Source organism: Macrobrachium nipponense, chromosome 17, assembly GCF_015104395.2.
Source record: "Macrobrachium nipponense isolate FS-2020 chromosome 17, ASM1510439v2, whole genome shotgun sequence".
NCBI lineage: Eukaryota > Metazoa > Arthropoda > Malacostraca > Decapoda > Palaemonidae > Macrobrachium > Macrobrachium nipponense.
The window spans coordinates 30,617,404-30,640,988 of NC_087210.1; the positions used below are offsets into that span (position 1 = coordinate 30,617,404).

The window sequence follows — 23,585 nt, forward strand, 5'->3', positions numbered from 1 at the left end:
GTTATGCTTGAAGTTATGTAAGTCTCCACAAACATGATGTGTTAAAATTACAGGAATTAACGTTATAACTACAAGCCATTTCTACCATGGTTAAACTAACTTGTCTGTTGTTGTGGGACCAAGGGTGATTTTTGTAGTATTGTGATCTAGAAACATCCGTAGTTATATTAACAACAACTAAAGACTAAATAAAAGAAGCTACGTTCCGGTAGAATAAAGTGTTTTCATGCGACTCTCCTTGTTATGTAATAACTGATTACGCTAATCGTAAGCCATTCCGTCCGGATAAACTTTCTGTTTCATCATATATCTCATGATGTTCAGTAGCTTTAGATAAAATGCACTGAACATCCGTAAAGTATCTGAAAATGTTAAAAATCGATGACTTGATCCAGATGAAGAGTAGTAACTTGGCAAAACAACGAGCAAGTTCTGCTGACCTGACGTACGATTCATGCATTCGATGCGTAGAAAGCGAAAGATTTTACATATGAGGTAAGGTACATTATAAAGTAAATGAAAGTGTATATAAATAACATTTTTTTTCACTGTACCTTCAGTATAAAAGCACATGCAATGTTACTGAGCGTTACTTCGACATTTATGTACGATCAGGTGGTCTTTGGTATTTGATGACAGATGGTTGGAAGCAGCTCAAGTTTGCAACGCTGATGAAAGTTTTAAATAGCTTATGATATGTGCCGTAGATAAACTTTAAACATAGTGAACACTCCCATTTCTTAAAAGGTATGGGAACGGAAACCGATAAAACTATTATTCATGTTTTGTGCTCGGCAACTCTGTGTGGTTAACTTCAGCCAATAGAAGTTGCAGCATGCAATGACGTCATGAATACGTCTCTGTGAACCCAAACAAAACCTCGCCATTGGCCACGTGCACCTAGTAAATGTCGTCACTGAGTCTCGGGGAATACCGCTCTATTACCAGTGTTCTCTCGGCAAGTGATCGTTTCGGACGTAGCGTAGAAAATCTTGACCTTAGTGAAGCAACATCGGAACCGGTTTCTGAAGCGAACCAACTGACGGGAGTTGCTCAAGCAAACAGTAAGTAGGAAACAACGTACAGAATGTTGTTCGCTGTATATGAGGGCCATTAGGAATATCCTTCACGTAGTATGCCAGTATGGAGGTGGAAGTGAAAAGTATATAATATTTAGCATTAAAGGACTGTCATTTTTTAGCCGTCATCTACCTTGAGAAATAAATTTCATTTCTAAGGACATTAATAATGTTTGCGAAGATATGACATGTAATTGTGGTGCTGTACTATCGGAACAAATCGTTCCCACTTTGAAATAGGGAACCGCCCCCACATTTGTTTCCAATGAGTTTCGTTGTTGACCAAAATCCTTCGACGGGATTCTGTGCAAGCCCCTCCCCCCAGCCCCAGCCCCTCCCCATGACAGGAAGCATGGATCGATATGCAACACGTAACACTACCTGGCAGGATAATGTCTTTTATTTTTATTATTATTTTATTATTATTTTGTCTTTGTCACTGAGCAAATGATTGACGTTTTCTTTGGTCGCTAATTGTTCATCCCATTATAGACATAGCCGGGAAGTGTCCAGAAACTCTGGCTACTGTAAGGTGAGGGTTGAAGCTGGATTAGCGCCATGTACGAGCGGTGCCAAACCTGTCATTCTAATGAAAAAAATTAAATAAAAGGAAGGGAGTTATTTGGTGACCAGGTTGAATAGATGGACTTGAAGTATTCAAGTGCAAATCATTTTTACAGTTTGTGATGGTCATTGTCTCAAAAAAATTTTTTACTCATAATAAAGAGAAACATGGCATATGCGTGCCCAGTCTTCGATTGCATATCAGGTCAAGGATACGTATATAATTAGTTGTTACTGTTAGTCTATTAAGGAACCATTCGTCCTTTTTCGTCACGGATGGAGGATGGTCGAAGCTCCTCATACGAAAGTCGAGCTTGTGTACGTTTTTTTTTTTTGCTGCTAAGTTCATTTTAAATATTTAACGCTTTTGGTTATTGCAAATAGTCGAAAAAAAGATTGTTGTTTCACCTCTTAAGAAAAAAAATCCAGCTTATTTCTCTAAAGACTACTTAAGTTAACAAAAACTGCTTATTCGCATATCACAACGAGAAATTTAGTTATCAATACAAAAGCCAAAACTATTTTTTTTTATATATTTATTAAAATTAGCTCGAAAGATGTGGCAGCGCAAGCTGTGGGTTGTGACCACACTTCAACCTTCACTGTACAATAGATCGAGTTACAGTTAAGAGTGAGTTTTAACTTAAATACACGTAATGGAGATCACTAATAACCCACACTTATAATGGAACCCAGGTTTGATATAACAAATAGTCGAAATTGAGCTAAATATGTACGAAATAATATAATTCAGTGAAAATTAGTTCTTCCTCTGTAGCAATCATCTCTCTTGGAACTGAGAACCCTCTCTCTGTCTTGCAGCTCTTGCTCGTAGTACTACATGTCCAGGTCAAGGACTAGACCTAGTTCCAGGTAGCCTACGTCTGGTCCATAATCTCGGCTTAAGCGCTAGTGGTGTCGGTAGTTATCTCTCTTCACATTGCACTGTATTCTCTTGCTAAAATTTAATGTGTATATTTTTCAACTACCTTACATTTTCTTATACTCTTATCACCACCACAAGCCTGTATGTGAGCAGGATATGTACAGAAACTTTCACCTTCCGTGAAAGAATTTGACCATACGCACGAGACCTTTTTACCAACGACGTTTATAACACTGCTACGAAGACGAACTGCGATAATTTCATATAAGCTTTTTTTTTTTTTTTATTGTAGCTATTGAAGATACAGGTATCTAGTGACTAAGAAGTTGTGTGCCATGATATATATATATAATATATATATATATATATATATATATATATATATGTTATATATTTAAATGTGTGTGTGTGTGAGTGTAGCCCATAGAAAGAGAAGCCTACAGGTCATCGAACTCTACCAACAGTGCGCCATTCACCCCTATCTTGCACGCATACTTGCCGCCTTTTAGGCGAAGGCCATTTTTCAGTGTATATATATATATATATATATATATATATATATATATATATAGATATATACATATATATTGTATATATAGTATATATATATATATTTTATATATATATATATATATTGTGTATTCTATTATTGAATTAATTTTTAAATATAATTGATAAAAGAAATAACAGACCAACTGCACCTAGAATGTCATCCTTTGGTAGTGTCCCTTTATCAGTTATACAAAGTTTTTTACTTAATTTAAACGTTTAGTACGTGAACATTGTCCGGCAATAAAACGCCAATTATCTAAGCAAGCTATTATTAGGTCCTTCCACTTTAGATACAAAGAAAAACAGAACCCTCTTCTGACTTCCAATGCGGTCTGTTTATTTTCTTGTCTCCCAAATGTAGTGTGGGAAATAATGTCAGGGTCTCACGTAGCCTTCTTAAAGTCCGCATTGATTGCCACGGGGGAGGGGGAGGGGTGTGAGTTACCGAACATGTGTTCGGTTGTCTTCACCAGAATTCTCGAACATTCGAGAACATTCAAAAAAATTTTAGTTTAATATAGAATGCAAACACTTTAAAATCACTACACGGGCTTCTTCCCCTTAACAACTTACTGTCTTCGAATCGCTTTTCATAAAAAAACAATAGTTCCAAAATTAAACAACCAAACTACCGCTAACCCTCTTTCTTTACCTGGCATAACTATATTTACTCGGGACCTTTCCTTCTTCTTCTGGTCACTCGTCTTCTTCCCTTCACTTGAAATGGTATAATTATCTTAGGATTTTGGATTTCCTTTCTTTTGTGAATTTTAAATGTATGTTGGACGTTAGGATGAGTGTTCATTGGTATATGTGCGCTTATCTTTTTTACAGCTGTGATGTTCGGGATCGACCCCGAAACGTCGATTAAATAAATCCTTGCTAATATATATTATATATACATACATACATACATCAGCACCTCAGTGGCGTGATCGGTATGGTCTTGGCCTGGTTCGATTCTCGGGCATTCCATTGAGGGGTCAGAGATGTGTATTTCTGGTGATAGAAGTTCACTCTCGACGGGGTTTGGAAGTCACGTAAAGCCGTTGGCCCCGTTGCTGAATAACCACTGGTTTCATGCAACGTAAAAATACCATACAAACAAACAAACTTACTAAAATGCTCCCATTTTTATCAGTGAAGACATAAAATCGAAGTTAATCGTTTGACTTTTTGTTTATAAAATTTGTTTATAATGGTTGTTACGGTAAAATTATTGAGCGTTTTTAGTTTCACCCGAAAACCATTTTGAGATAATCTAACCTGGGTTCCAATAGCAAGTTTGTAAAAATATACCCTGGTATTAATGCCATATTAATCGATTGAGTGTTCACCTTGATATAGTAATTTGTAACAACTAGGAGATGCATTACTACGTAATTACTTGGAAACTGCGCTTCACATCGATAACGCCCGTGTGTGTGTGTGTGTGTTTTTTAATTGCAGTTCCATATGGGTCAAATAAGTAATGGTATTTGAACAGGTGTTCTTGGTTGATTGAAGGGAACTAACTAGCTCCTTTGGATGAAGAGCCTAGAAATATGTTTAGGAAATATATGTTAAATGAATTTATCTCTAAACCTTCTCAAGTGCTTTATGTGTTTGGTCGTATTTGTTGATGTAAACAACGTATTTATTTGTTCGCGTTGCCCATGTGTCTGAGTTTAGAAACCATTTTTTTTCGTAGAATTGTGAATCATGCAAAATATATAAGATGGGTATATTAGAGTATATAATTCAAGTGAATGTTTGTGTCGTGTGTGTGTGTGTGTGGGAACACTGGCAACTAACAAAAAAATATACGAATGTGAAAAACCACGAAAATCCGGCAGTGGTACCAATAATGACATGGGCTCATCCTGACATAACTTTAAGTATGATTAAGCTAACTTAGGACACAGTTCTACGTGGCGTCGCATAGCCTGATCCAACCTCAATTAGTGTAAAATATAGGGCAACATATAGAGACGCATCCAATAATTTTATGGGATTTTTTTTTTTTTTTTTTTTCATGTAAGTTGATAAGTAATTATCTGCAGCCAACATCATTAAAGATAGTAGCAACTAGCAGAATGGTGACTCACCACAGATGTTTTTACACTTATGTTTTTAACTGTTCATTTTGTTCATGAAGTATGCAGTCATATTTGCATGTAGCGTATGACTCTAATTCGTTTGAAATACATGAACCACATATTTTTTCAGAGTTATCTTCATTTTATGCATTTTTAACCAATTAGGTTGGATATGCTCACGTGTTCTTCCTTCTCCCATGTACAAATTTACTGGGTACCCAAGTGTGAAACTTGGGGTCACTAGGTGGGGGATAAACGGTCACTAGGTTGGGAAAAATGGTCACTAGGCGGGGGAACAGTCACTAGGTGTGGGAAAACCAAAAGAGAGTGCAGAACACTAGCTGGAAGGCGTGAAATGCATTACACACAGTCAAAAATATATGGTGATCAAGCACATCAACAGTAACGGTCACTAAAACTTTATTTTACTTGAAAATGTACCAAGAACAATAACAGGAATGCATCGTAATTTAACCTATGTCACTGGGTCTTTACCAGGCCCAGAGGCCTCTCCCCCCCCTCCCCCCCTCCCCAACATCTAATCTACCCTGGAGTGCCATAAAAGTCCATGTCAAGGCAGAGATGCATCGTCACCTAACCTAGGTGCCAGGGGGCAAACCTGACTTAGTGTGTCTTAAAAATCATAATTGTTAAATATTTAGATGTTTCATAACTTGGCCTAACTCTACCAAACCTAGTGTAGGATGCCTGCTCCTTAGTTACACAGGTGGATCCCCCCATCTTAAGCAAACCTTTAGTGCGATAAATCATAAAATTAAAAATCAGTATTTCATCTCTACATAACGTTCCACTCACACCACGTCATAACTGGCAAGGAGAGCATCCCCTGACTCCCCTTTACCAATGCGTACAGAATATTCCTTCCTTGAAGTTGACAGGTACGCAGCTAGCAAGTGCATAGTCTTCACCCATTCCCATGGACTGGAAATTGACTCTTGCAATCAGAGTTTGCCTTGTGAAGGAAAGACATTTATAATTGAACCTTCAGATGGATAAAGAGTTGTCGTTACAGCTTTCATAATATGGAATATATCGTATGAGATCAACATCGCTCCATCTTACTTGCAGGGCCACTGTTTAAGTGAAGAAATTATCATTAAAACTGGGATCTGATATGTTAAAAGCTAATTAATTATTGCATAACTTAAAAGCAAAAAAGCTCCCTCGAGCACAAAAAGTCATATACTTTAAAAGACCCATATCACCTTCCGGTTTTGGCCAATATCCAAGAAATTACAAAATGAACACTTTGAAATCAATAATAGAAGACCTAGGAAATGGTGCTTGCCCTCTTATATTTACAGGCACCAAACTTATGTGTCCGCTTACCCCCAATGCTATACCTTGAAGCACTTATCTCTCCATCAATGTGTGCATTACCTAGCTCTTCCATTTACTGTTAACAGTTAACTATATCAACAAATAATCTGACAAGTTTCCTCCATTGTCAAGCACACTTAGGAATAGTCCTCTTTTCTTAATGTATTTTCATCAAGCAAACCCCTTTCTGAATATATTTCCTGAAGAGACACAACATTTACATTGTCACAAATCTATCACCTACGTTTGCAATTAAATAAAAGCAGGCAGGTATAGATCCAGGCACTTTCAGCATTATTGCTTTCTTGGCAGATTTAGGTGTCCATAAAATGTTTGAAGTTTCACTTCCGTCAGAATACACTGTTAATCCTGAAGGGTGTCGGGTTATTCAGCAAAGCATGAGGTGGTGTGAATATATAGAGCCCACAAGTCAGTCACTGTGTCCCTTCCAGTGCAAGGTCGTCAGATCAAAAAATCAAATCGAGCATAACCCAAGTTGTACTACAAAATCAACAGTTTAGACAATCATATCAACCTCCGAACTCAAGCAACACCACGTGCATTCAAAATTGGGCATTTAATGTGAATGAACCATTGGAAAACTCAGAATCCTTCATTAACTTTGAGATCATTGTCGTTGTTAATCATGATTTGGCAGATCAAAATGAAAAAAGGGAAGCGTCTACAGAATCGTGGCAAAAATACAAAGGCAAAGGGATTCATGATTTAGATAGTGATACGATTCAGAGATCTATACAGATCGGAATAACAAGCAGTCTATCCTCGTCGAGAATAGAAGTATCAGCTGAGACTAACGTAGTCGATTTCAGTGAGGGAACGAAAGACTGCTGGTTGGTACTACTACTGAACTGTTAACATGAGCAGATTAAGTACGTTGACGCCACAGGAAGCGAGTGGTACAGTATATAACTAAGAAGTGGGAAGCCTTTGGCTGAAGCATTAAGGGGAGAGGAAAGGCCTCACCCAGAGCGAGTTTCTTCAAAAGGTAAAATATGAAATTATTTGGACGGTGGTAAAGGAAAATATTAGAAGTATGTGCGAGAAGGGACATTCTTTTAGACAGTGGAAGTGGAAACCTCACAAACAATACATGGCTTCCTGTCACCTTGAATAGCTTTCCCCTTCGTTGTGTTCGTTGTCGCTCACGTGATTCTGGTTCTATTTACTGTTTTTTTTAACGAAGACGAACATGAAATCAAGCATGCCACGTTCTCTGAGTGTGGGCTTTCATTTTGAGTGTTTATTTTGTAGCCCATATATTAAGACCAGAATAAATCGCCTCTTTGTAGCGGAAAGGTAAAACAGTTGGTTCTCACTACAAAGACGTCGGTAGGACTAAAAAAAAGTGGTCGGGCCATCCCACTTTATTACGGGCTGCTCTATGAACGAGGGCCGTGCCGGCATAAGGTCAGCTTGATCTAAAACAACAACAACAAGGGCCATCCCTTATTAAACTTGGTGAAAAGGCAAGTTTCCTTTTGTTTAAGAAATAAAAGCGGATCTCTCAAGAAAATGAATAGAGGCACCAACGGAAATGGTTGTTTTTCCCATGTCACGTAAAGGGGCTGGGTCTTATTCACCACAAGAGGTCTAATTAACTAATTAACCCAATCCTTTGCCTAACTTCAACCTTTATTTTTTTTTTAAATCTTGAAAATTCATGACAGAAATAAGTCTTACTGGATTTGGACTAGTATATTCCAGCCTGAAATGGAAATTAAAAACGTAGTCTGAATGTTTGGTTACCCCGCTAAGAGGAAAACTACGTAAAAGGAAACGAAGATGAGAGAAGTAACCCTTAAAAATTGCTCTCTCTCTCTCTCTCTCTCTCTCTCTCTCTCTCTCTCTCTCTCTCTCTCTCTCTCTCTGGCCAAAACGATCTTTCATAACTTTGGATGATCGGAATGCTGGGGGGAGAGTAAAATGGCCTTTGCTGATGTATACAGTCCTGTTCAAGTGCAGGACTGTCATCAGTTTATCATTTTCATTCCATTTCTCATTTTTCCATCTAGCCATACTTTCATTTTCAGCGCTGAATGATCTTATAGATCCCAGCGCTTGGGCTATGCCCTAAATTTCATAATCCAAATCCAATCTCTCTCTCTCTCTCTCTCTCTCTCACACACACACACACACACAACACCACACACACACACACACACACACACACATATATATATATATATGATATATATATATATATATATAAATGTATATATATATATATCGATTATACTGACAACCGGTTTCAAAACTAGCGCTGTCCCAACATTATGATTAGACTTAAAGAAAACTACGAAGAAGAAACAAATTCCCAAAATGCGTTTTAAACATTTAGATACGAATGAAAATGCGTGGCGGGTAATAAAATAGGAAAAGTCTGCCACTATTCGCAATCGTAGAAAAGAAGCAGAAAGAATAGAGAACAGAAATAGCCGCTCACCAAACGTCAGGACTAAAAGCATAGTAGCATCGCTGATCGTAAACTCAGCATACTCGAGTAGGTATGGCTCCACGAGTTCGGGACTTTTGTATAAATGCGAGACACTAGTCACAGCTCAAATTGAGTTCACTCTCGACGTGGTTCGGACGTAGCGTCAAGCCGTTGGTCCCGTTGCTGAATAACCACTGGTTCTATACAACGTAAAAACACCATACAAACAAACCTTACAGTTTATACAGAGAGACGATTCATGAATCTGGCATCATCAGCCAAAACTAAGATTAAGAAACTGGAAATCAGTTGTGCAAACTTTCATTTTTGAAGGCTATTCCCAAGCAAGTATTTCCGTGGGTCCCACCCGCTAAGTAGTTTAACACAGGTGTGAGTTCATGAAGACCAAAGCAGAACGGTGGTAATCACCATATCTAATCTTGGCAGTGCTATTATTCCACACCTGTGTGTTGAACACGAAAGCTTGAGTCGCCTACCACTTCTCTGCATGTATGTAGTTCCTCGATGGACGAGTGGTTTTTGCGCTCGACTACCAATCCGGTGATCCCAAGTTCGATTCTCGACTCGGCCAACGCGGAATCAGAGGAATTTATTTCTGGTATTAGAAATTACTTTCTCGATATAATGTGGTTCGGATCCAACAATAAGCAGTAAGTCCCGTTGCTAGGTGACCAATTGGTTCCTAGCCACGTAAAAATGTCTAATCCTTCGGGCCAGACCTAGGAGTGCCGTTCATCAGCTCTGTGGTCTGGTAAAACTAAGATATACTTAACTTTTTTTCTACATGTATGTATACATAACAGTGATCAAGGCTGTAATATTGTTGACTGAAATATTTGTGTTCTTGTTTTGTTTTTTGGCCTTTAACATCTTCATTATATATATATAATATATATATATATATATATATATATATATATATATATATTATATAATAAACCCATACCGAGGAAAGGCCCAGATTTTAGAGAAGGGAAACAGAAGATATCGACACTCTTAACATATAGAGTAGTGTAATGGCTGAAATAGCTGTCAGCATTTTTAGAAAGCACAGCAGTAAGTTTTCATATTTTCCAAAGTCCTACCCTTTACGACATAAAGATTTATAGATTCTTCGGACATTCCATTGAGGGGTCAGGGATGTGTATTTCTGGTGACAGAATTTCACTATCGACGTGGTTCGGAAGTCACGTAAAGCCGTTGGTCCGTTGCTGAAAAAAAAGTTAAGTAGCCTACATCTTAGTTTTACCAGACCACTGAGCTGATAAACAGCTCTCCTAGGGCTGGCCCGAAGGATTAGATTTTAGGACATTTTTACGTGGCTAGGAACCAATTGGTCACCTAGCAACGGGACCTACAGCTTATTGTGGGATCCGAACCTCCTTATATCGATATATGAATTTCTATCACCAGAAATAAATTCCTCTGATTCCGCGTTGGCCGAGCCGGAATTCGAACTTCGGACCACCGGATTGGCAGCCGAGCGCGAAAACCACTCGTCCAGCGTGGAACTGGTCCGCTGCTGAATAACCATTGGTTCCATGCAACGTAAAAACACCATACAAACCAACAAACGATATGAAGATTGATGGGAAATTGGAAAATCGCTGTCTTAACGGATAAACTCTTTTATTTCAGTAGTAGTAGTAGTATGCAACGTCTTTAGACTAAGGGTAGAGCAAAAACGTCTGACCACCCGCATAAGTAAACAAGATCCGTAAACAGAGTACTGATCGCAAACGATGGTACATTTACTGTTCCTCCTGGTTTTTTTTTTTATTTTATTTTTTTTTACCTATCAGGGTTAATATCTTTATTCCAGCTGACAGTAAGTTCGTTTATACTGTCACTGTAGCGTATATATTATGAATTTCCACCACTAGGTAATTAGCCCCCTCGAAGATGTTCTAGATATGTATATATATATATATATATATATATATATATATATATATATATATATATATATATATATATATATATATATATAGGGCCATGTGTTTGTGCATATGTGCTACAGTGAAAGATGAAATTTGACAGATTACACTTCTTCAGAAAAAATATATAACTTATAATATGTACATATATGTAATTATACTATTTAATATTGTAAATATTTTATATATACTATTTTATAGTTATATATATAATTATTCATATGTAATATATAGATATATCTATATATATATATATATATATATATATTATATATATATATAATAATTATCACACACATATATTGTGTGTGTGTGCGTGTCCTATTTTGTGTTATTTGAGGTATTTGCTGCGCTGCATCTATGGTTTTAGATAAGTACTACCGTGCACATTTGTCACTGTGCATTATATAATTCATGTTTATATTCACAATACTATTAAGCTGTACATTCCATTCAGGATAAGAATACCACTCCCCTCGAATCCTAATCTGCTGGCTTCTTGGTGTTCCCACTCTCTCTCTCTTCTCTCTCTCTACTCTCCTCTCCTCCTCCTCTCTCTCTCGACTCTCTCTATCTATCTCTCTCTCTCCTCTCTCTCTGATGGCGTCATTTCCAACAGTGAGTCTAGGCGTTACGACGCCGGCATAACTTGTCTTATAAATGTTATATTGTTCTTTAAGAAGCCTAGACGTATAAGCTTTAGTGTTTTATACGAAGCCTAGACGTATAAGCGTCAGTGTTTTATACGAAGCCTAGACGTAACAGTATGTTAACCTTTTCTGCTCCTGAACACTTGTCTGGTTACAGAAAGAATGGCGCCTGTGAACATTTCGTTATTATTACAAACTTGAACGCTGCTGCATCAAGTCTTCACTGTTAAGACATTAAAGGAGATAGATATGATTTGAAATGTGAATTTTACTTTCGTTTGGACGTGAAACGGATGCGTTCATTTCGTGCTAATATGCCATATTTAGAATTTTGTCGTTTCGCTGCCGTTTTGTACGAGATGAAATTGAGTTGAAAAGGTCAGGGGATCCGCAACACGGCAAGTTGAAGTGACTTTGTAAAGGTCACTTAACCATTCAAATTATATATATATATACATATATATATTGCACGGAGCCAATGGTTATTCAGCAACGGGACCAGCGGCTTTACGTGACTTTCGAACAACGTCGAGAGTGAACTTCTGTCACCAGAAATACACATCTCTAACCCCTCAGTGGAATCCCCGAGAATCGAACTCGCGGCCACCGAGGTGGCAGGTCAAGACTACACACACACACACACACACACACACACACACACATATATATATATATATATATGTATGTATGTATGATGTATATATGTATACGTATAATAAATATCAAATTCAAAGCTAACAAATGTTCCTTTACATATCTAAATTCACTTAAACCTCCCAAATGATATATTGTTCAATATAATTACCGAAAAGGGGAATTTTTTTAATTGATAATAAATTTCGTCCCCCCATGGGATCGAACCCCCGTCCCAAGTGGACCGGGGAAGAAATCAGGACGGTCAGTTGGAAAGCTAATCCAATCAGCCAAACAGAGACGCTAAAGTTCATAATCGATTCTGACTCTACAAATCACCCTCGATCCTGGATGCAAATCGTATTAGAATCGATATTGAAACCCGTCTACCATGTTGGCCAATTCGAGCGTTTGACAGAACCGTGCCCTTTTTGTTGAAATAATATCCTCGGAACGTGATCCATTATATATCAATTCAGCTACCAAATGTCCTTTAATATCTAAATATCACTTTACTCCGCAATAATATATTTCATATATGTATCCGAAGGGGAAATTTTTTAATTGATAATAATTTCGTCCCCCCCATGGGAATCCGAACCAACCGTCCAAGTGGACGGGGACGGAAATAGGACGATGCCAGTGAGCTATCCAATCAGCCAACAGAGACGCTAATAAGTTCATATCGCATTCTGGACCTTTACAAATCACCCTCGATCTGATGCAATTCGTAATTAGAATAAGATAGAAACCCGTCTAAACCATGTTGCCCAATTCGAGCCGTTTGACAGAACGTAGCCTTTTGTTATGAATAATTATCACAGTCGAACCGTGATCCATTATATAATCAAATTCAAGCTACAAAAATGTCCTTTAATATCTAAATTCACTTTACCTCCCAAAGATATATTTTCATATATGTACCGAAGGGGAATTTTTATAATTGATAATAATTTCGTCCCCCATGGGAATCGAACCAGCGCTACCGTCCAAGTGGAACGGGGACGAAATCAGGACCGGTCAGTGACAGCTATCCAATCAGCCACAGAAGACCTATAAGTTCATATCGATTTCTGACCTTACAAATCACCCCTCGATCTGGATGCAATTCGTAATTAGAATCGATATGAAATCACCGTCCTACCATGTTGGCCAATTCGAGCGTTTGACAGAAACGTAAGCCTTTTGGTTATGAATAATTATCACATCCGAAACCGTGATCCATTTGATAAATCAATTCAAGCTACAAATGTCCTTTAATATCTAAATTCACTTTACCTCCCAAATGAATATATTTAATAACTGTACGAAGGGGAATTTTTTAAAATTGATAATAATTCGTCCCCCCATGGGATCGAACCACCGTCCAAGTGGAACGGGGACGAAATCAGGATAAGCGTCACTGACCGTCCTGATTTCGTCCCCCGTCCACTTGGGACCGGTGGTTCGATCCCATGGGACGATTATATTCAATATTCCCCTTACGGTACATATATGGAAAATATATCATTTGGGAGGTAAAGGTGAAATTTAGATATTAAATGGAACATTTGGGTAGCTTTGAATTGAATAAATATAAAATGGAGTCACGGTTCGATGTGATAATTGATTCATTAACAAAAGGCCTAACGTTCTGTAACGCTCGAAAATTGGCCAACATGGTAGACGGGGTTTCATAATCGGATTCTATTACGAATGCATCCAGATCGAAGGTTGATTTGTTAAAGGTCAGAATCATAATGAACTTATAGCGTCTCTGTTGGCCTGATTGATAGCGTCACTGACCGTCCTGATTTCGTCCCCGTCCACTTGGCCGGTGGGTTCGATCCATGGGGGACGAATTTATTATCATTAAAAAAATTCCCCTTCGGTACATATATGAAAATATATCATTGGGAAGGTTAAAGTGAAATTTAGATATTAAAGGACATTTGGTAGCTGCTTGAATTGATATATAAAATGGATCACGTTCGATGTGTGAATTAATTCAAAAAAAGGCTACGTTCTGTCAAACGCTCGATTGGCACAACATGTTTTAGACGGGTTTTCAATATGATACCCCCCCCCCCCCCCCCCCCCCCCCCCCCCCCCCCCTCTAATTACGAATGCATCCAGATCGAGGGTGGATTTGGTAAGGTCAGAATCGATATGAACTTATAGCGTATCTGTTGGCTTGATTGGATAGCGTCAACTGACCGTTCCCTGAATTTCGTCCCCGTCCACTTGGACGGTGGTTCGATCCATGGGGGACGAAAAATTATTATCAATTAAAAATCCCTTCGGTTACATATATGAAATATATCATTTGGGAGGGTAAAGTGTAATTAGATATAAAGGAACATTTGTAGCTTGAATTGATATATAAAATGGATCACGGTTCGATGTGATAATTATTCATATCTATATGTATATGTACATATACATATACATATATATTTATATATATAATAGTTTTAGAAATCTCTCTCTCTCTCTCTCTCTCTCTCTCTCTCTCTCTCTCTCTCTCTCTCGTAAAATAGATTGACATTGAAGCTTCCATCGCGTGTAATTGTGTCATGTCTCATATCCGGCCCCTTCCGGTGTTTGCGGAAGAGCCGAACCCAAGGACGATTTTGGTAACATTCCTTGGCGAAAAAGAGTCTCCATGAATCATGCAAGACGATTGACATTTAACGAGGCCATCAATTGTAAAGTTGCTGGATAGGTTTTCTTTTTTTTTTTATAGTATCCCCTTCCACTCCACTTCGCCTCTTAACCTTTTTCTTTCTCGTAAACCTTAACCAGTTCCTTGGGTTTTACTTCTTGACCGTGAAAAACTGTCGGGGTTTTTATGGTCTTGTGATATATATTAATATAGTTGGTATGTGTAACTGAAAGCACCGGAACAATATTAGGTTTTAAGATTAATGCCGTAAGAGAATTAAATTATATTTAAGATATTGCTGTCACAGGAATAGATTTAATTTTTTTATGCAAACTATTGGAAAAGGTCGGAATTCTAACGGTCACCATAAAAGTAAGACTGCCGTTATTATTATTCTTCTTCTTCTGAAAAAAAAATTGCCTTCGGAGACATTTCTCATGCGTCAGTCTCTCTCTCTCTCTCTCTCTCTCTCTCTCTCTCTCTCTCTCTCTCTCTCTCTCTCTCTCTCTCGTGATCGATTTTCGTACGAGGAAGGAACTCTCCAAGCATTTACCCTTTAAAACCAAGTATGCTTCTGACCTCTGACCAGCGTATTTATACCCGGTTGTCAGTCGATTGCAGTGGGCCACAGGTGCATCGGAAGGAGAATAGAAAGAAGACATTGGAGTGGTCAGTTTTCCATCAAAATGCAGAAATCGTTAAAAGGGAGGAAAGGCTTCCACCCGCCACCCTGTCCCATCCACCACCCTCTCCCCTTCGTTAAAGCTGTTTATCAGATATTTTCTATGACACACACACACACACACACACACACACACACATATATATATATAATAGTATATATATATATATAGATATATATATATATATATATATCTATATATATATAATATATTATATAGTATTATATATATATATACATAATATATATAGATTATATATATATCGAATATATATATATATATATATAATATATATATTATATATATTTATATTTATATATTATGTATATACATATACATACATTAATTGTATGTAATATTATATATATTATATATATATAAATTTATATGTGTGTGTGACTATTCATGTACTATGTGTATATTTTAATCTTAAGTTGCGAACGAATTGATATTCTTAATTTTTAATCGTGATGTGACTCGGCAGTCATGACGCCTAACGCTATGCACGTATTGTTTCCTAAAGCTGTACCTCTCACGGGATGAGCGTTAAGTAAACTAACCCCCTAAAAAAAAAGGAACATTAAAATCAGACTATGACCTTGTTATCACGGGACGTCAGATTGACGGGACAAACGAGCACTGTCGTCGTCACCCCGATGAATGACCAGACTGCTGCCTGTATATACAAATTAGCCTCAACGCCGATTGGTAACCACTGGAGCATATGACTCCCATACACTATAGTAGATTCACCTCAACCGTGCGTTTGATGTCTAGGCCAGTCCCTCACGACGCTCCTGATTGGCTGTTGATAAGCCAGTCACACGGCTGGAAACACTCAATCTCTCTCGAGAGTTCACATGGGCAGGGTCTATGTTCCACTTTTCCTGAGGTATACGTCTTTCAGGAAAGGTGGAACTTACATCCTGACTATGTGAACTCTCTCGAGAGAGTGAGAGTTTCCAGCCCTGTGATTGGCCTATCAACAGCCAGTCAGGAGCGTCGTAAGGGACTGGCCTAGATATCAAATGCACGGTTGATGTGAATCTACTATAGGACTATAAGGCCCGTCCACACGGTCGAACTTTGCTCGATGTGACGTCAGTACGCAGAAACAGCGGGTAAAGTACTGACTTTCCCAGCTTCTGACGTCACATCGAACACAGTTCGTCAAGCAAAGCTCGACCGTGTGGACGGGTCTTTATAATTATATAGTACGGCACAATCCACTCGCCACTACAGTGGGTTCAAAAAGCCGTTGGTCCTGTTGCTGAATAACCACTGGTTCTGTGCAACGTAAGAACACCATACAAACAAACAAACAAAACTTATAGTGGGTTTGACCTTAACAAATGTGTTTCCCACTTTGTGAGTCCAAGAAAAGTTGTCATGTTATCATTATTTGATTTGTAACCTGAAAATAGCAACCTAATGTCTACTGCCGAGTACCAGATTGCTTAAGCAACTAGTTTTCAAAGATTAGGAAAGCGAGGTCAGTATTGGGTAAAAATAAGTAATTACTATTTAGCCGTAATGAGCAGAAAAAATGTGTCACTGGTCATTATCATTCTCGGTGCAAGCATTTATATGTTTTTATGTACTTGCATGTTGTTGCATTTATAAATATATCCTTTGCATACTCAAAATCAATTAACGGATAAACTTTAAATACAGATTTGCATTAGCAATGGAAGTATTCTATTGCTCTTACTTAGAATATTATTTCCTTTGTTATCCCTGCAAATAAACTTGCCAAAATAACCTCATCAAATTCATGAAGGTGTTAAAACAGGAACACACTGATTAGCACCTTACATATGATTTATGACATTTGCTGTGCTTCTGGCAGACACTAGAATTATCTCGAAAGAAGTTTCTGTGATTTGGGTTCGCTGAGGTCAGCAGAGGCTCTTTCCATCTGATTCCCGTTGGTTTAGGAAGGTCACGTATGCCAAAAATGAGCACTTTTCTACAAAATGGTTAAAAAGTATCAGCAGAAATGAAGAGCATCACTTGCCTGCGGCATTGTCTATTGTTTCCTAGTACTAGAGAACAATTCTGTAAAATCATTAGTGTCTTCTGTACACTTTAGATATCTTTTAAGATTAATGCTTTAGCAGAATTTATCTTCTCTTTTGTGAGAGTATCAATCCACAAGTTCTTAGTAGTTCATAACGCTCAGTGAAGGTTTTTCTTAACAATCAATAGTACATGTAACGGTACACGAAATGGTAGCACTGTTAATAACAGACTTGTCCTTTGATTTTTTACAATGGCATCCATTAGTGTAGAATTTCGTTTCTTAAATATCTCTTGACACCATCCGATGATGTTTTCATTCCACATGTGGGTAGTGGGAAACCAAAAGCCAGAGAACATTTGTGTGCCTTAAGAAAACAGCTGACGACAGCTGTGCACAGCATGCAATACCTAGTGTCAGTTTCCTTGTAAATGGATCGCGATATAAATTGCCTGTCTCTTTTGATGACGACTTCTTTAGTTCCTGAATCCTCACCTATAGCATGCCTTTGCCCTTTGGTGTCCGTAAACACTTAAAAAAAAATAGGCTAGGTTAGCTATTTTGTAATTCATTGAGAAAAATTGATGTCCCTTTTTAATTGGCTCGAAACAATTTTTCATGGGTGTTGTTTAATTGGTCTAGACTCTAGTGCATGGGTTTTCAACCTGGGAGGTACGCCAAGGGTCTGTCAAGGGATACGCGCTCCTCATGGCACTCGAATGAATGTTAGATGTCGACCTTCAATGTGATTTAGCAAAAACTGCTCTCGGCCAACTTGGATAGTTAATGAAAAACAGTTTCAGCTATTTCATTGACTCCCTTTGCAGCTGATGAAATAATTATTTTGTTTTTGTACCTCAGGATCATAACCTTGATAATTTACTGCATATCCTGAGATAAATAATTATAAAAAAATTTTCTTTTTATGGTCTTTTTATGGAATTCTTTGTTTACAATATCATTGGTTATGTCAGGAGAGTTATATACTTACTTCCCATCTGTACAGTATTTGCAAATATACATAATGGAATGTTTTTCGGGGTTGGTTTTGTTTTCAACGTTATACAAAGTGAAGGGGCCACATTACTGACATTACATATGCACGAATGGGTACGTGGGGAGAAAAAGGTTGAAAAACCGCTGGTCTAGTGGCTTTGCTGAGGCGTTTCCTTTCCAGATTTGTCATAACGTTGTATCTGTTAATTGATACTGTGTGTGCTGACATGTTTCACAGCCAGAACTCCGAGGTCTGCTCGTTGCTAGACTTCTCCAGATCTACCGCAAGTGCATGTCCGTCAGAGATGAAAAAAAGTGGTTTCATTAGTTAAATACTGTTTGGGCAATTCATGCCTTCTGTTATCACATCCTCCAGAAATAACTTGTTCGGAGTTGATACTACCATTTATTCCCGTAAAAGATAAAGGGACTGTTGAAAACTTTATGCTTTAGCACAGACAGCAAGTCACCCAAACAACCAGCTTTATATGTATTGGCGAAATGTTGGAGGTAGTTTTTGTTTGAACTTTGCGTCCTCTACCTTTTATAGAAATTGTTGCTATGTTATAACCTATAATTAGTCTCTTATGACAGAGTAAACAATTTCACTGTGTTTTGGACTGCTTCTGTAACCAGGCCTTTTATGACAGTGTTTTGTGCACCTAGAAGATCAAATCATTGTTATCGCAACTCTGCTCTATTGTCATTCGGTACCTTTCTTGGGAAAGTGTGCTATAAACTCAAAGCAGGGGGTGTACTTTTTTGAATTTCTGCTGCTAAGTGTAACCCAAAATTATACGATAAAATTTTGGAAATAATGATTCCACCATTTTTCATTCCTTTAGCATTTATTCCCTTTTGTCCGCATTTACTTGGGTGCAAGGTAGAGTTGATCTGTTGGCATTAAAATTTCCCCCTTTGAATCACTGATAATGTTGACTTGGACGTTTATACATTTTAGGTAGATATTCAGGTGGTCTACCTGCTACCTGAAGTGAAATTCATATCCGTAGATTGACTTTCAACAAAACTTTACACAAACTTGCAAAACTCTTCTGAAAGATTTTCTAGTTTGTCATTATCAACTACTTTGGAAATCTTTTTCATGACATTTCTTACCTGCTTCAGCAAAATATGAGGGAAACATTGGCAACACAAGTCACCTAAGTTCTCTCAAAGTTGAGTTTGTGTGTCTTCATATCCTTTTCTTTTAAACCTATCATGCGTGAACAAGCTCTGTTGTACCTAGAACTAGTAACCAGACATCCAACCACACCTGTATTTCAGGTTTAATATTGAAGCCTCTGGAGCATGAAATCAACTCATTTTGGTCTTGTATTCTGGAACAGACGACTGTAGTTTCATTACTATGCAGTAAAGTGTTTTGTCCAATGTGGATATTGGATACTCTTGTCCAGAATGGGAAAATATTGCCATGCATCTCTCTACGGTTTTATATAGAAGTACTACTGTATCTAATTCATGACCAGGAGCAAGGATAATGGTCAGTCATCCTATTTTTCTCTTCTCTGGTTCCACTTTTGAAATGGAATGGTTTCAATGTTGTCCAAGAGGATCTGATTTCTAAGCAGGCCCTGTTAATATCTAAAGAATACTGTACTAGGTATAGTATGTCTCTTCTACTCATTTCATGGAATAGCTGCCATCATTAGATTTCCTGAACCAGGCGTCATCACCCAGGGGAGTAAATACTGGCTCATAAGTATCTCGAGTAATATTGACAGGATGCAGCTCTAAAGGGCATTTGTCACGTTGAGTAATGTCTGTTTGGATGGCATAAGTATCTGAAGAGCTGCATTTGACATGGGTCCCTGTTGCTAAGTGGTTATTTGGGTTTGCCAATGTTGCATGGAATGTAAATATTCATTTATTTCCTAATACGTATATTTTAAAAAATATCAATCTCATCACAGTTGTAGTGGATTAAGTATCTCAAAATATCTGGTGAAATGATGGCACCAGTTGCATGATAGAAGAATTTTAATGTGTTCACAGCCCGTAGTCAGATGATAGATGAAGTCATTTGTATAATCATATTATACAAAATCCGTATTTGATTTCTCATGCTGGTCAGTCAGATCTGGTGAATAATTGAAGCAAATCCTGATTTATGGCTTAAGCTGCAGTCTTATCATTACTTGACTGAATTAAGCTGTGCTTTCCTGTCGGTGGTTTGACAAAGAAAAGTCTTCCTGAGAATGTTGTGCATTTAGAACCTAAAAAGTTCAAGCGAAGATATGACGCATTATTACCTGAAAACAATACTCCATGTATTTTGATCATTGACGTACTTTTTTCTGTATTTATTGTTGAAATTTGATCATTCGTTTTTTCTCATCTGATAACGCGTCTCTTCTTGCTGTATTTCCTAGTGCCTTCTGTTACTACTTTCAAATGAACACCATATTCTTTGAAAGCTTTAATTTCAAGTCGGGGAGCCTCTCTGGGGTTGTTCCATGTGAACGGGGTTCATGTTCTGAATAATAATAATAATAATAATAATAATAATAATAATAATAATAATAATAATAATAATAATAATAATAATAATAATAATAATAATGCTTTTGAATAAAATGGCAGAATTAAGAGAATTGAACTTATATATTGTTTTTTCTATTTTTCTTGTTACTTCCTTCTCCTCTCAGTAACTGGCCAGTACTATTCATATTGGGAGAAATCTAAATGATACTGGACATTATGATGTTTTCTTTTATTAAAAACAGGATTTTGCCGTAATACACTCGGGTCCAGGTCAAGCAGGGGTTGTCGTTGATGTTGGTATTATTCCATAAGCAAGGTCAATGTCAGGTCGGGGTCGTCTTTGGTGTTATTGCTGGTGTAGCTGGCTTATCGCGACATTTCGACCTTCTCGGAGGTCATCTTGGATCATCTATAAAAATAAAAAAAAGTTAAAAAAACGGTGCTTTTGGCGGTTAGTTGGTGTAGTGAAAGAGGTTGGCAGGCAGGACTGCAACCCCTCTGAACCTTACGACGTCAGTAGGAGAGAAAGTTTCATAGTAGTTATACCCAGCCTAATAGGAGAGGCCTGAGTAGGAAATGGGAGCGAGCTTATGTTTGAGGGAAAGGTGGGAGAGGTACTACTTACTTTATTTAGGACAGGAAAGGTTGAATTAATTTGGAAAAGGTGATGGGGGGTGGGGGTGGGGAAGGTTAGGTTGTGGGAATGAGAAAATGAAGGAAGACGGGAGAAGTTAATTGAAAGGGGCAGACCCTCGTGCTACGTCTTTTTAGAAGAGAATGGATGGTATGACTGGTTGGGAAAGGAGACATGGTAGGGTACAGTGATGACAGTATATTGTTGATTTTTTTTTTTTTTTTTTAGTGATCGATGAGGTGGTGGTTAAGATTGCCATTTTAATGTCCTACGATGACCTAGAGCTGGATTCTGATAGGTCGAGCCAGTTTTAAGCACAGTCGGAGATCCTGCGCTGATGGTCACAGGGATTCAACCGTGCTCCAGTAACATACCTGGGAATGAATGTCTGGAATTCTGCCTGTGGCAGGAGTCCTATCATCCTGTGGGCGCTCCTGAATATCTGGCATTGTTGGGGGGGGGTTCGTTTGCTGCTGATCTCCGGACGGCAGTAAGAGAGGAGAGATGTTTCTTAATATTAAAGTTAGGTTTCTCCTTTCCTATGAGGGAGAGTATATGTGAGTGAGAGTAAGATTACAGTGGTCAATGGGAACTAGGAAGGAGCAGCGATGAATGTTAATTTGGATGTTGGAAGAATGGAAGCGGTACATTGGTATAGGCGTTTAGGAGTTAATATTTCGAATGATGCCAGGATGAAAGATGAGAAGAATCAAAGAATAAATGTCTATGGAAGGTAAGATTCCAATGTAAAAATGGATTTTTGAGCAGTTTCTGCTCTACGGAAGTGAAGTCCTGATGTAAATAAATGGAAACTGCAGTGATGAATTGTTTGTGTGACACAACTGAAATGGTAAATATGGTGTGGAGTTGTAGTTCGGTTGTAAAAGATTGAGCCAATAGGTAGCGCAAATGTGGTGTGGTTGATGTAGGTCCTGTAACAGCTTTACCATAGTTAGCGAGATATGGCGGAGGGAGTATTAAGATGGTTCGATCGTGTGAGGAGAATGGAGGGAGTACTAGCAGGAAGGAGGAGAGGAAAACCATAGAGCGTCAATCACTGGAGTGGCGACCTCCCTGCCGAGCGTGTGACCTCAGCCAGCCAAATTGAAAGATCTCGGTCCTGTCCATTGTACTATATTTTATTACTATTAATATTTTTACTATTATTTCTTGTAACTTTTTTACTGTTATTATTATCATATTATTATTATTACTATTAATATTGTTATTTTTAATATAATTATTATTAGTGTTGCTGGTTTTATTATTATTATTATTATTATTATTATTATTATTATTATTATTATTATTATTACCGGAACCAATTTCACAGAGAAAAATTACCTTACAAAAACAGGTTGGCCTAAGCACTCCAGCCATTGTGGTCACGGCCTAAGCAATTTCCTCTTGGAGCTAATTAGTGTCTAGCATAAATGGTTCCTGTAAACTACAAGACTTTCTTTGCATACAGTCACTAAACAGTAATGCACAATCACTAAACATTAACGTTCACAATACACTTAAAGTCACTGAACGCTCACTTGCTATACACTCACTAAACACACGCTTACTTTACAGTCACACTCACTAAACACTCACACTTAACACTGAACACTAATTGAATACCCAACACTCACTAGGCCCTCACTGTACACTAAATGGTCACTAAACACTCACTGTACCCCAACACTCAGTAAACACTCACTGAATCCTAAACACTCATTAAACACTAAATACTCACTAAACCCTAAATGCTCATTAAACCCCTAAACACTCTTGAAACACTAAACAGTAACTCAACATCCACTTATCATTCATTAGACAATCACTGAAGATTCACTAAACACTCACAAGACATTCACTAAACACTCACTAAACATTCACTAAACACAAACATTCACAAAATA

At 37.8% G+C, this 23,585-nt stretch overlaps 1 protein-coding gene across 1 annotated transcript in view; it reads left to right on the forward strand.

Moving 5' to 3' along the window:
- The first annotated feature begins 892 nt into the window (after nt 1-892).
- Nucleotides 893-23,585, forward strand: part of LOC135196161 (heme-binding protein 2-like) — a 59,531-nt gene continuing 36,838 nt past the window's right edge. Inside the window, exon 1 of the mRNA XM_064222734.1 lies at nt 893-1,064. Coding sequence (XP_064078804.1) covers nt 908-1,064 — 157 coding nt within the window. The 5' untranslated portion in view covers nt 893-907. The remainder of the gene's footprint in view (nt 1,065-23,585) is intronic.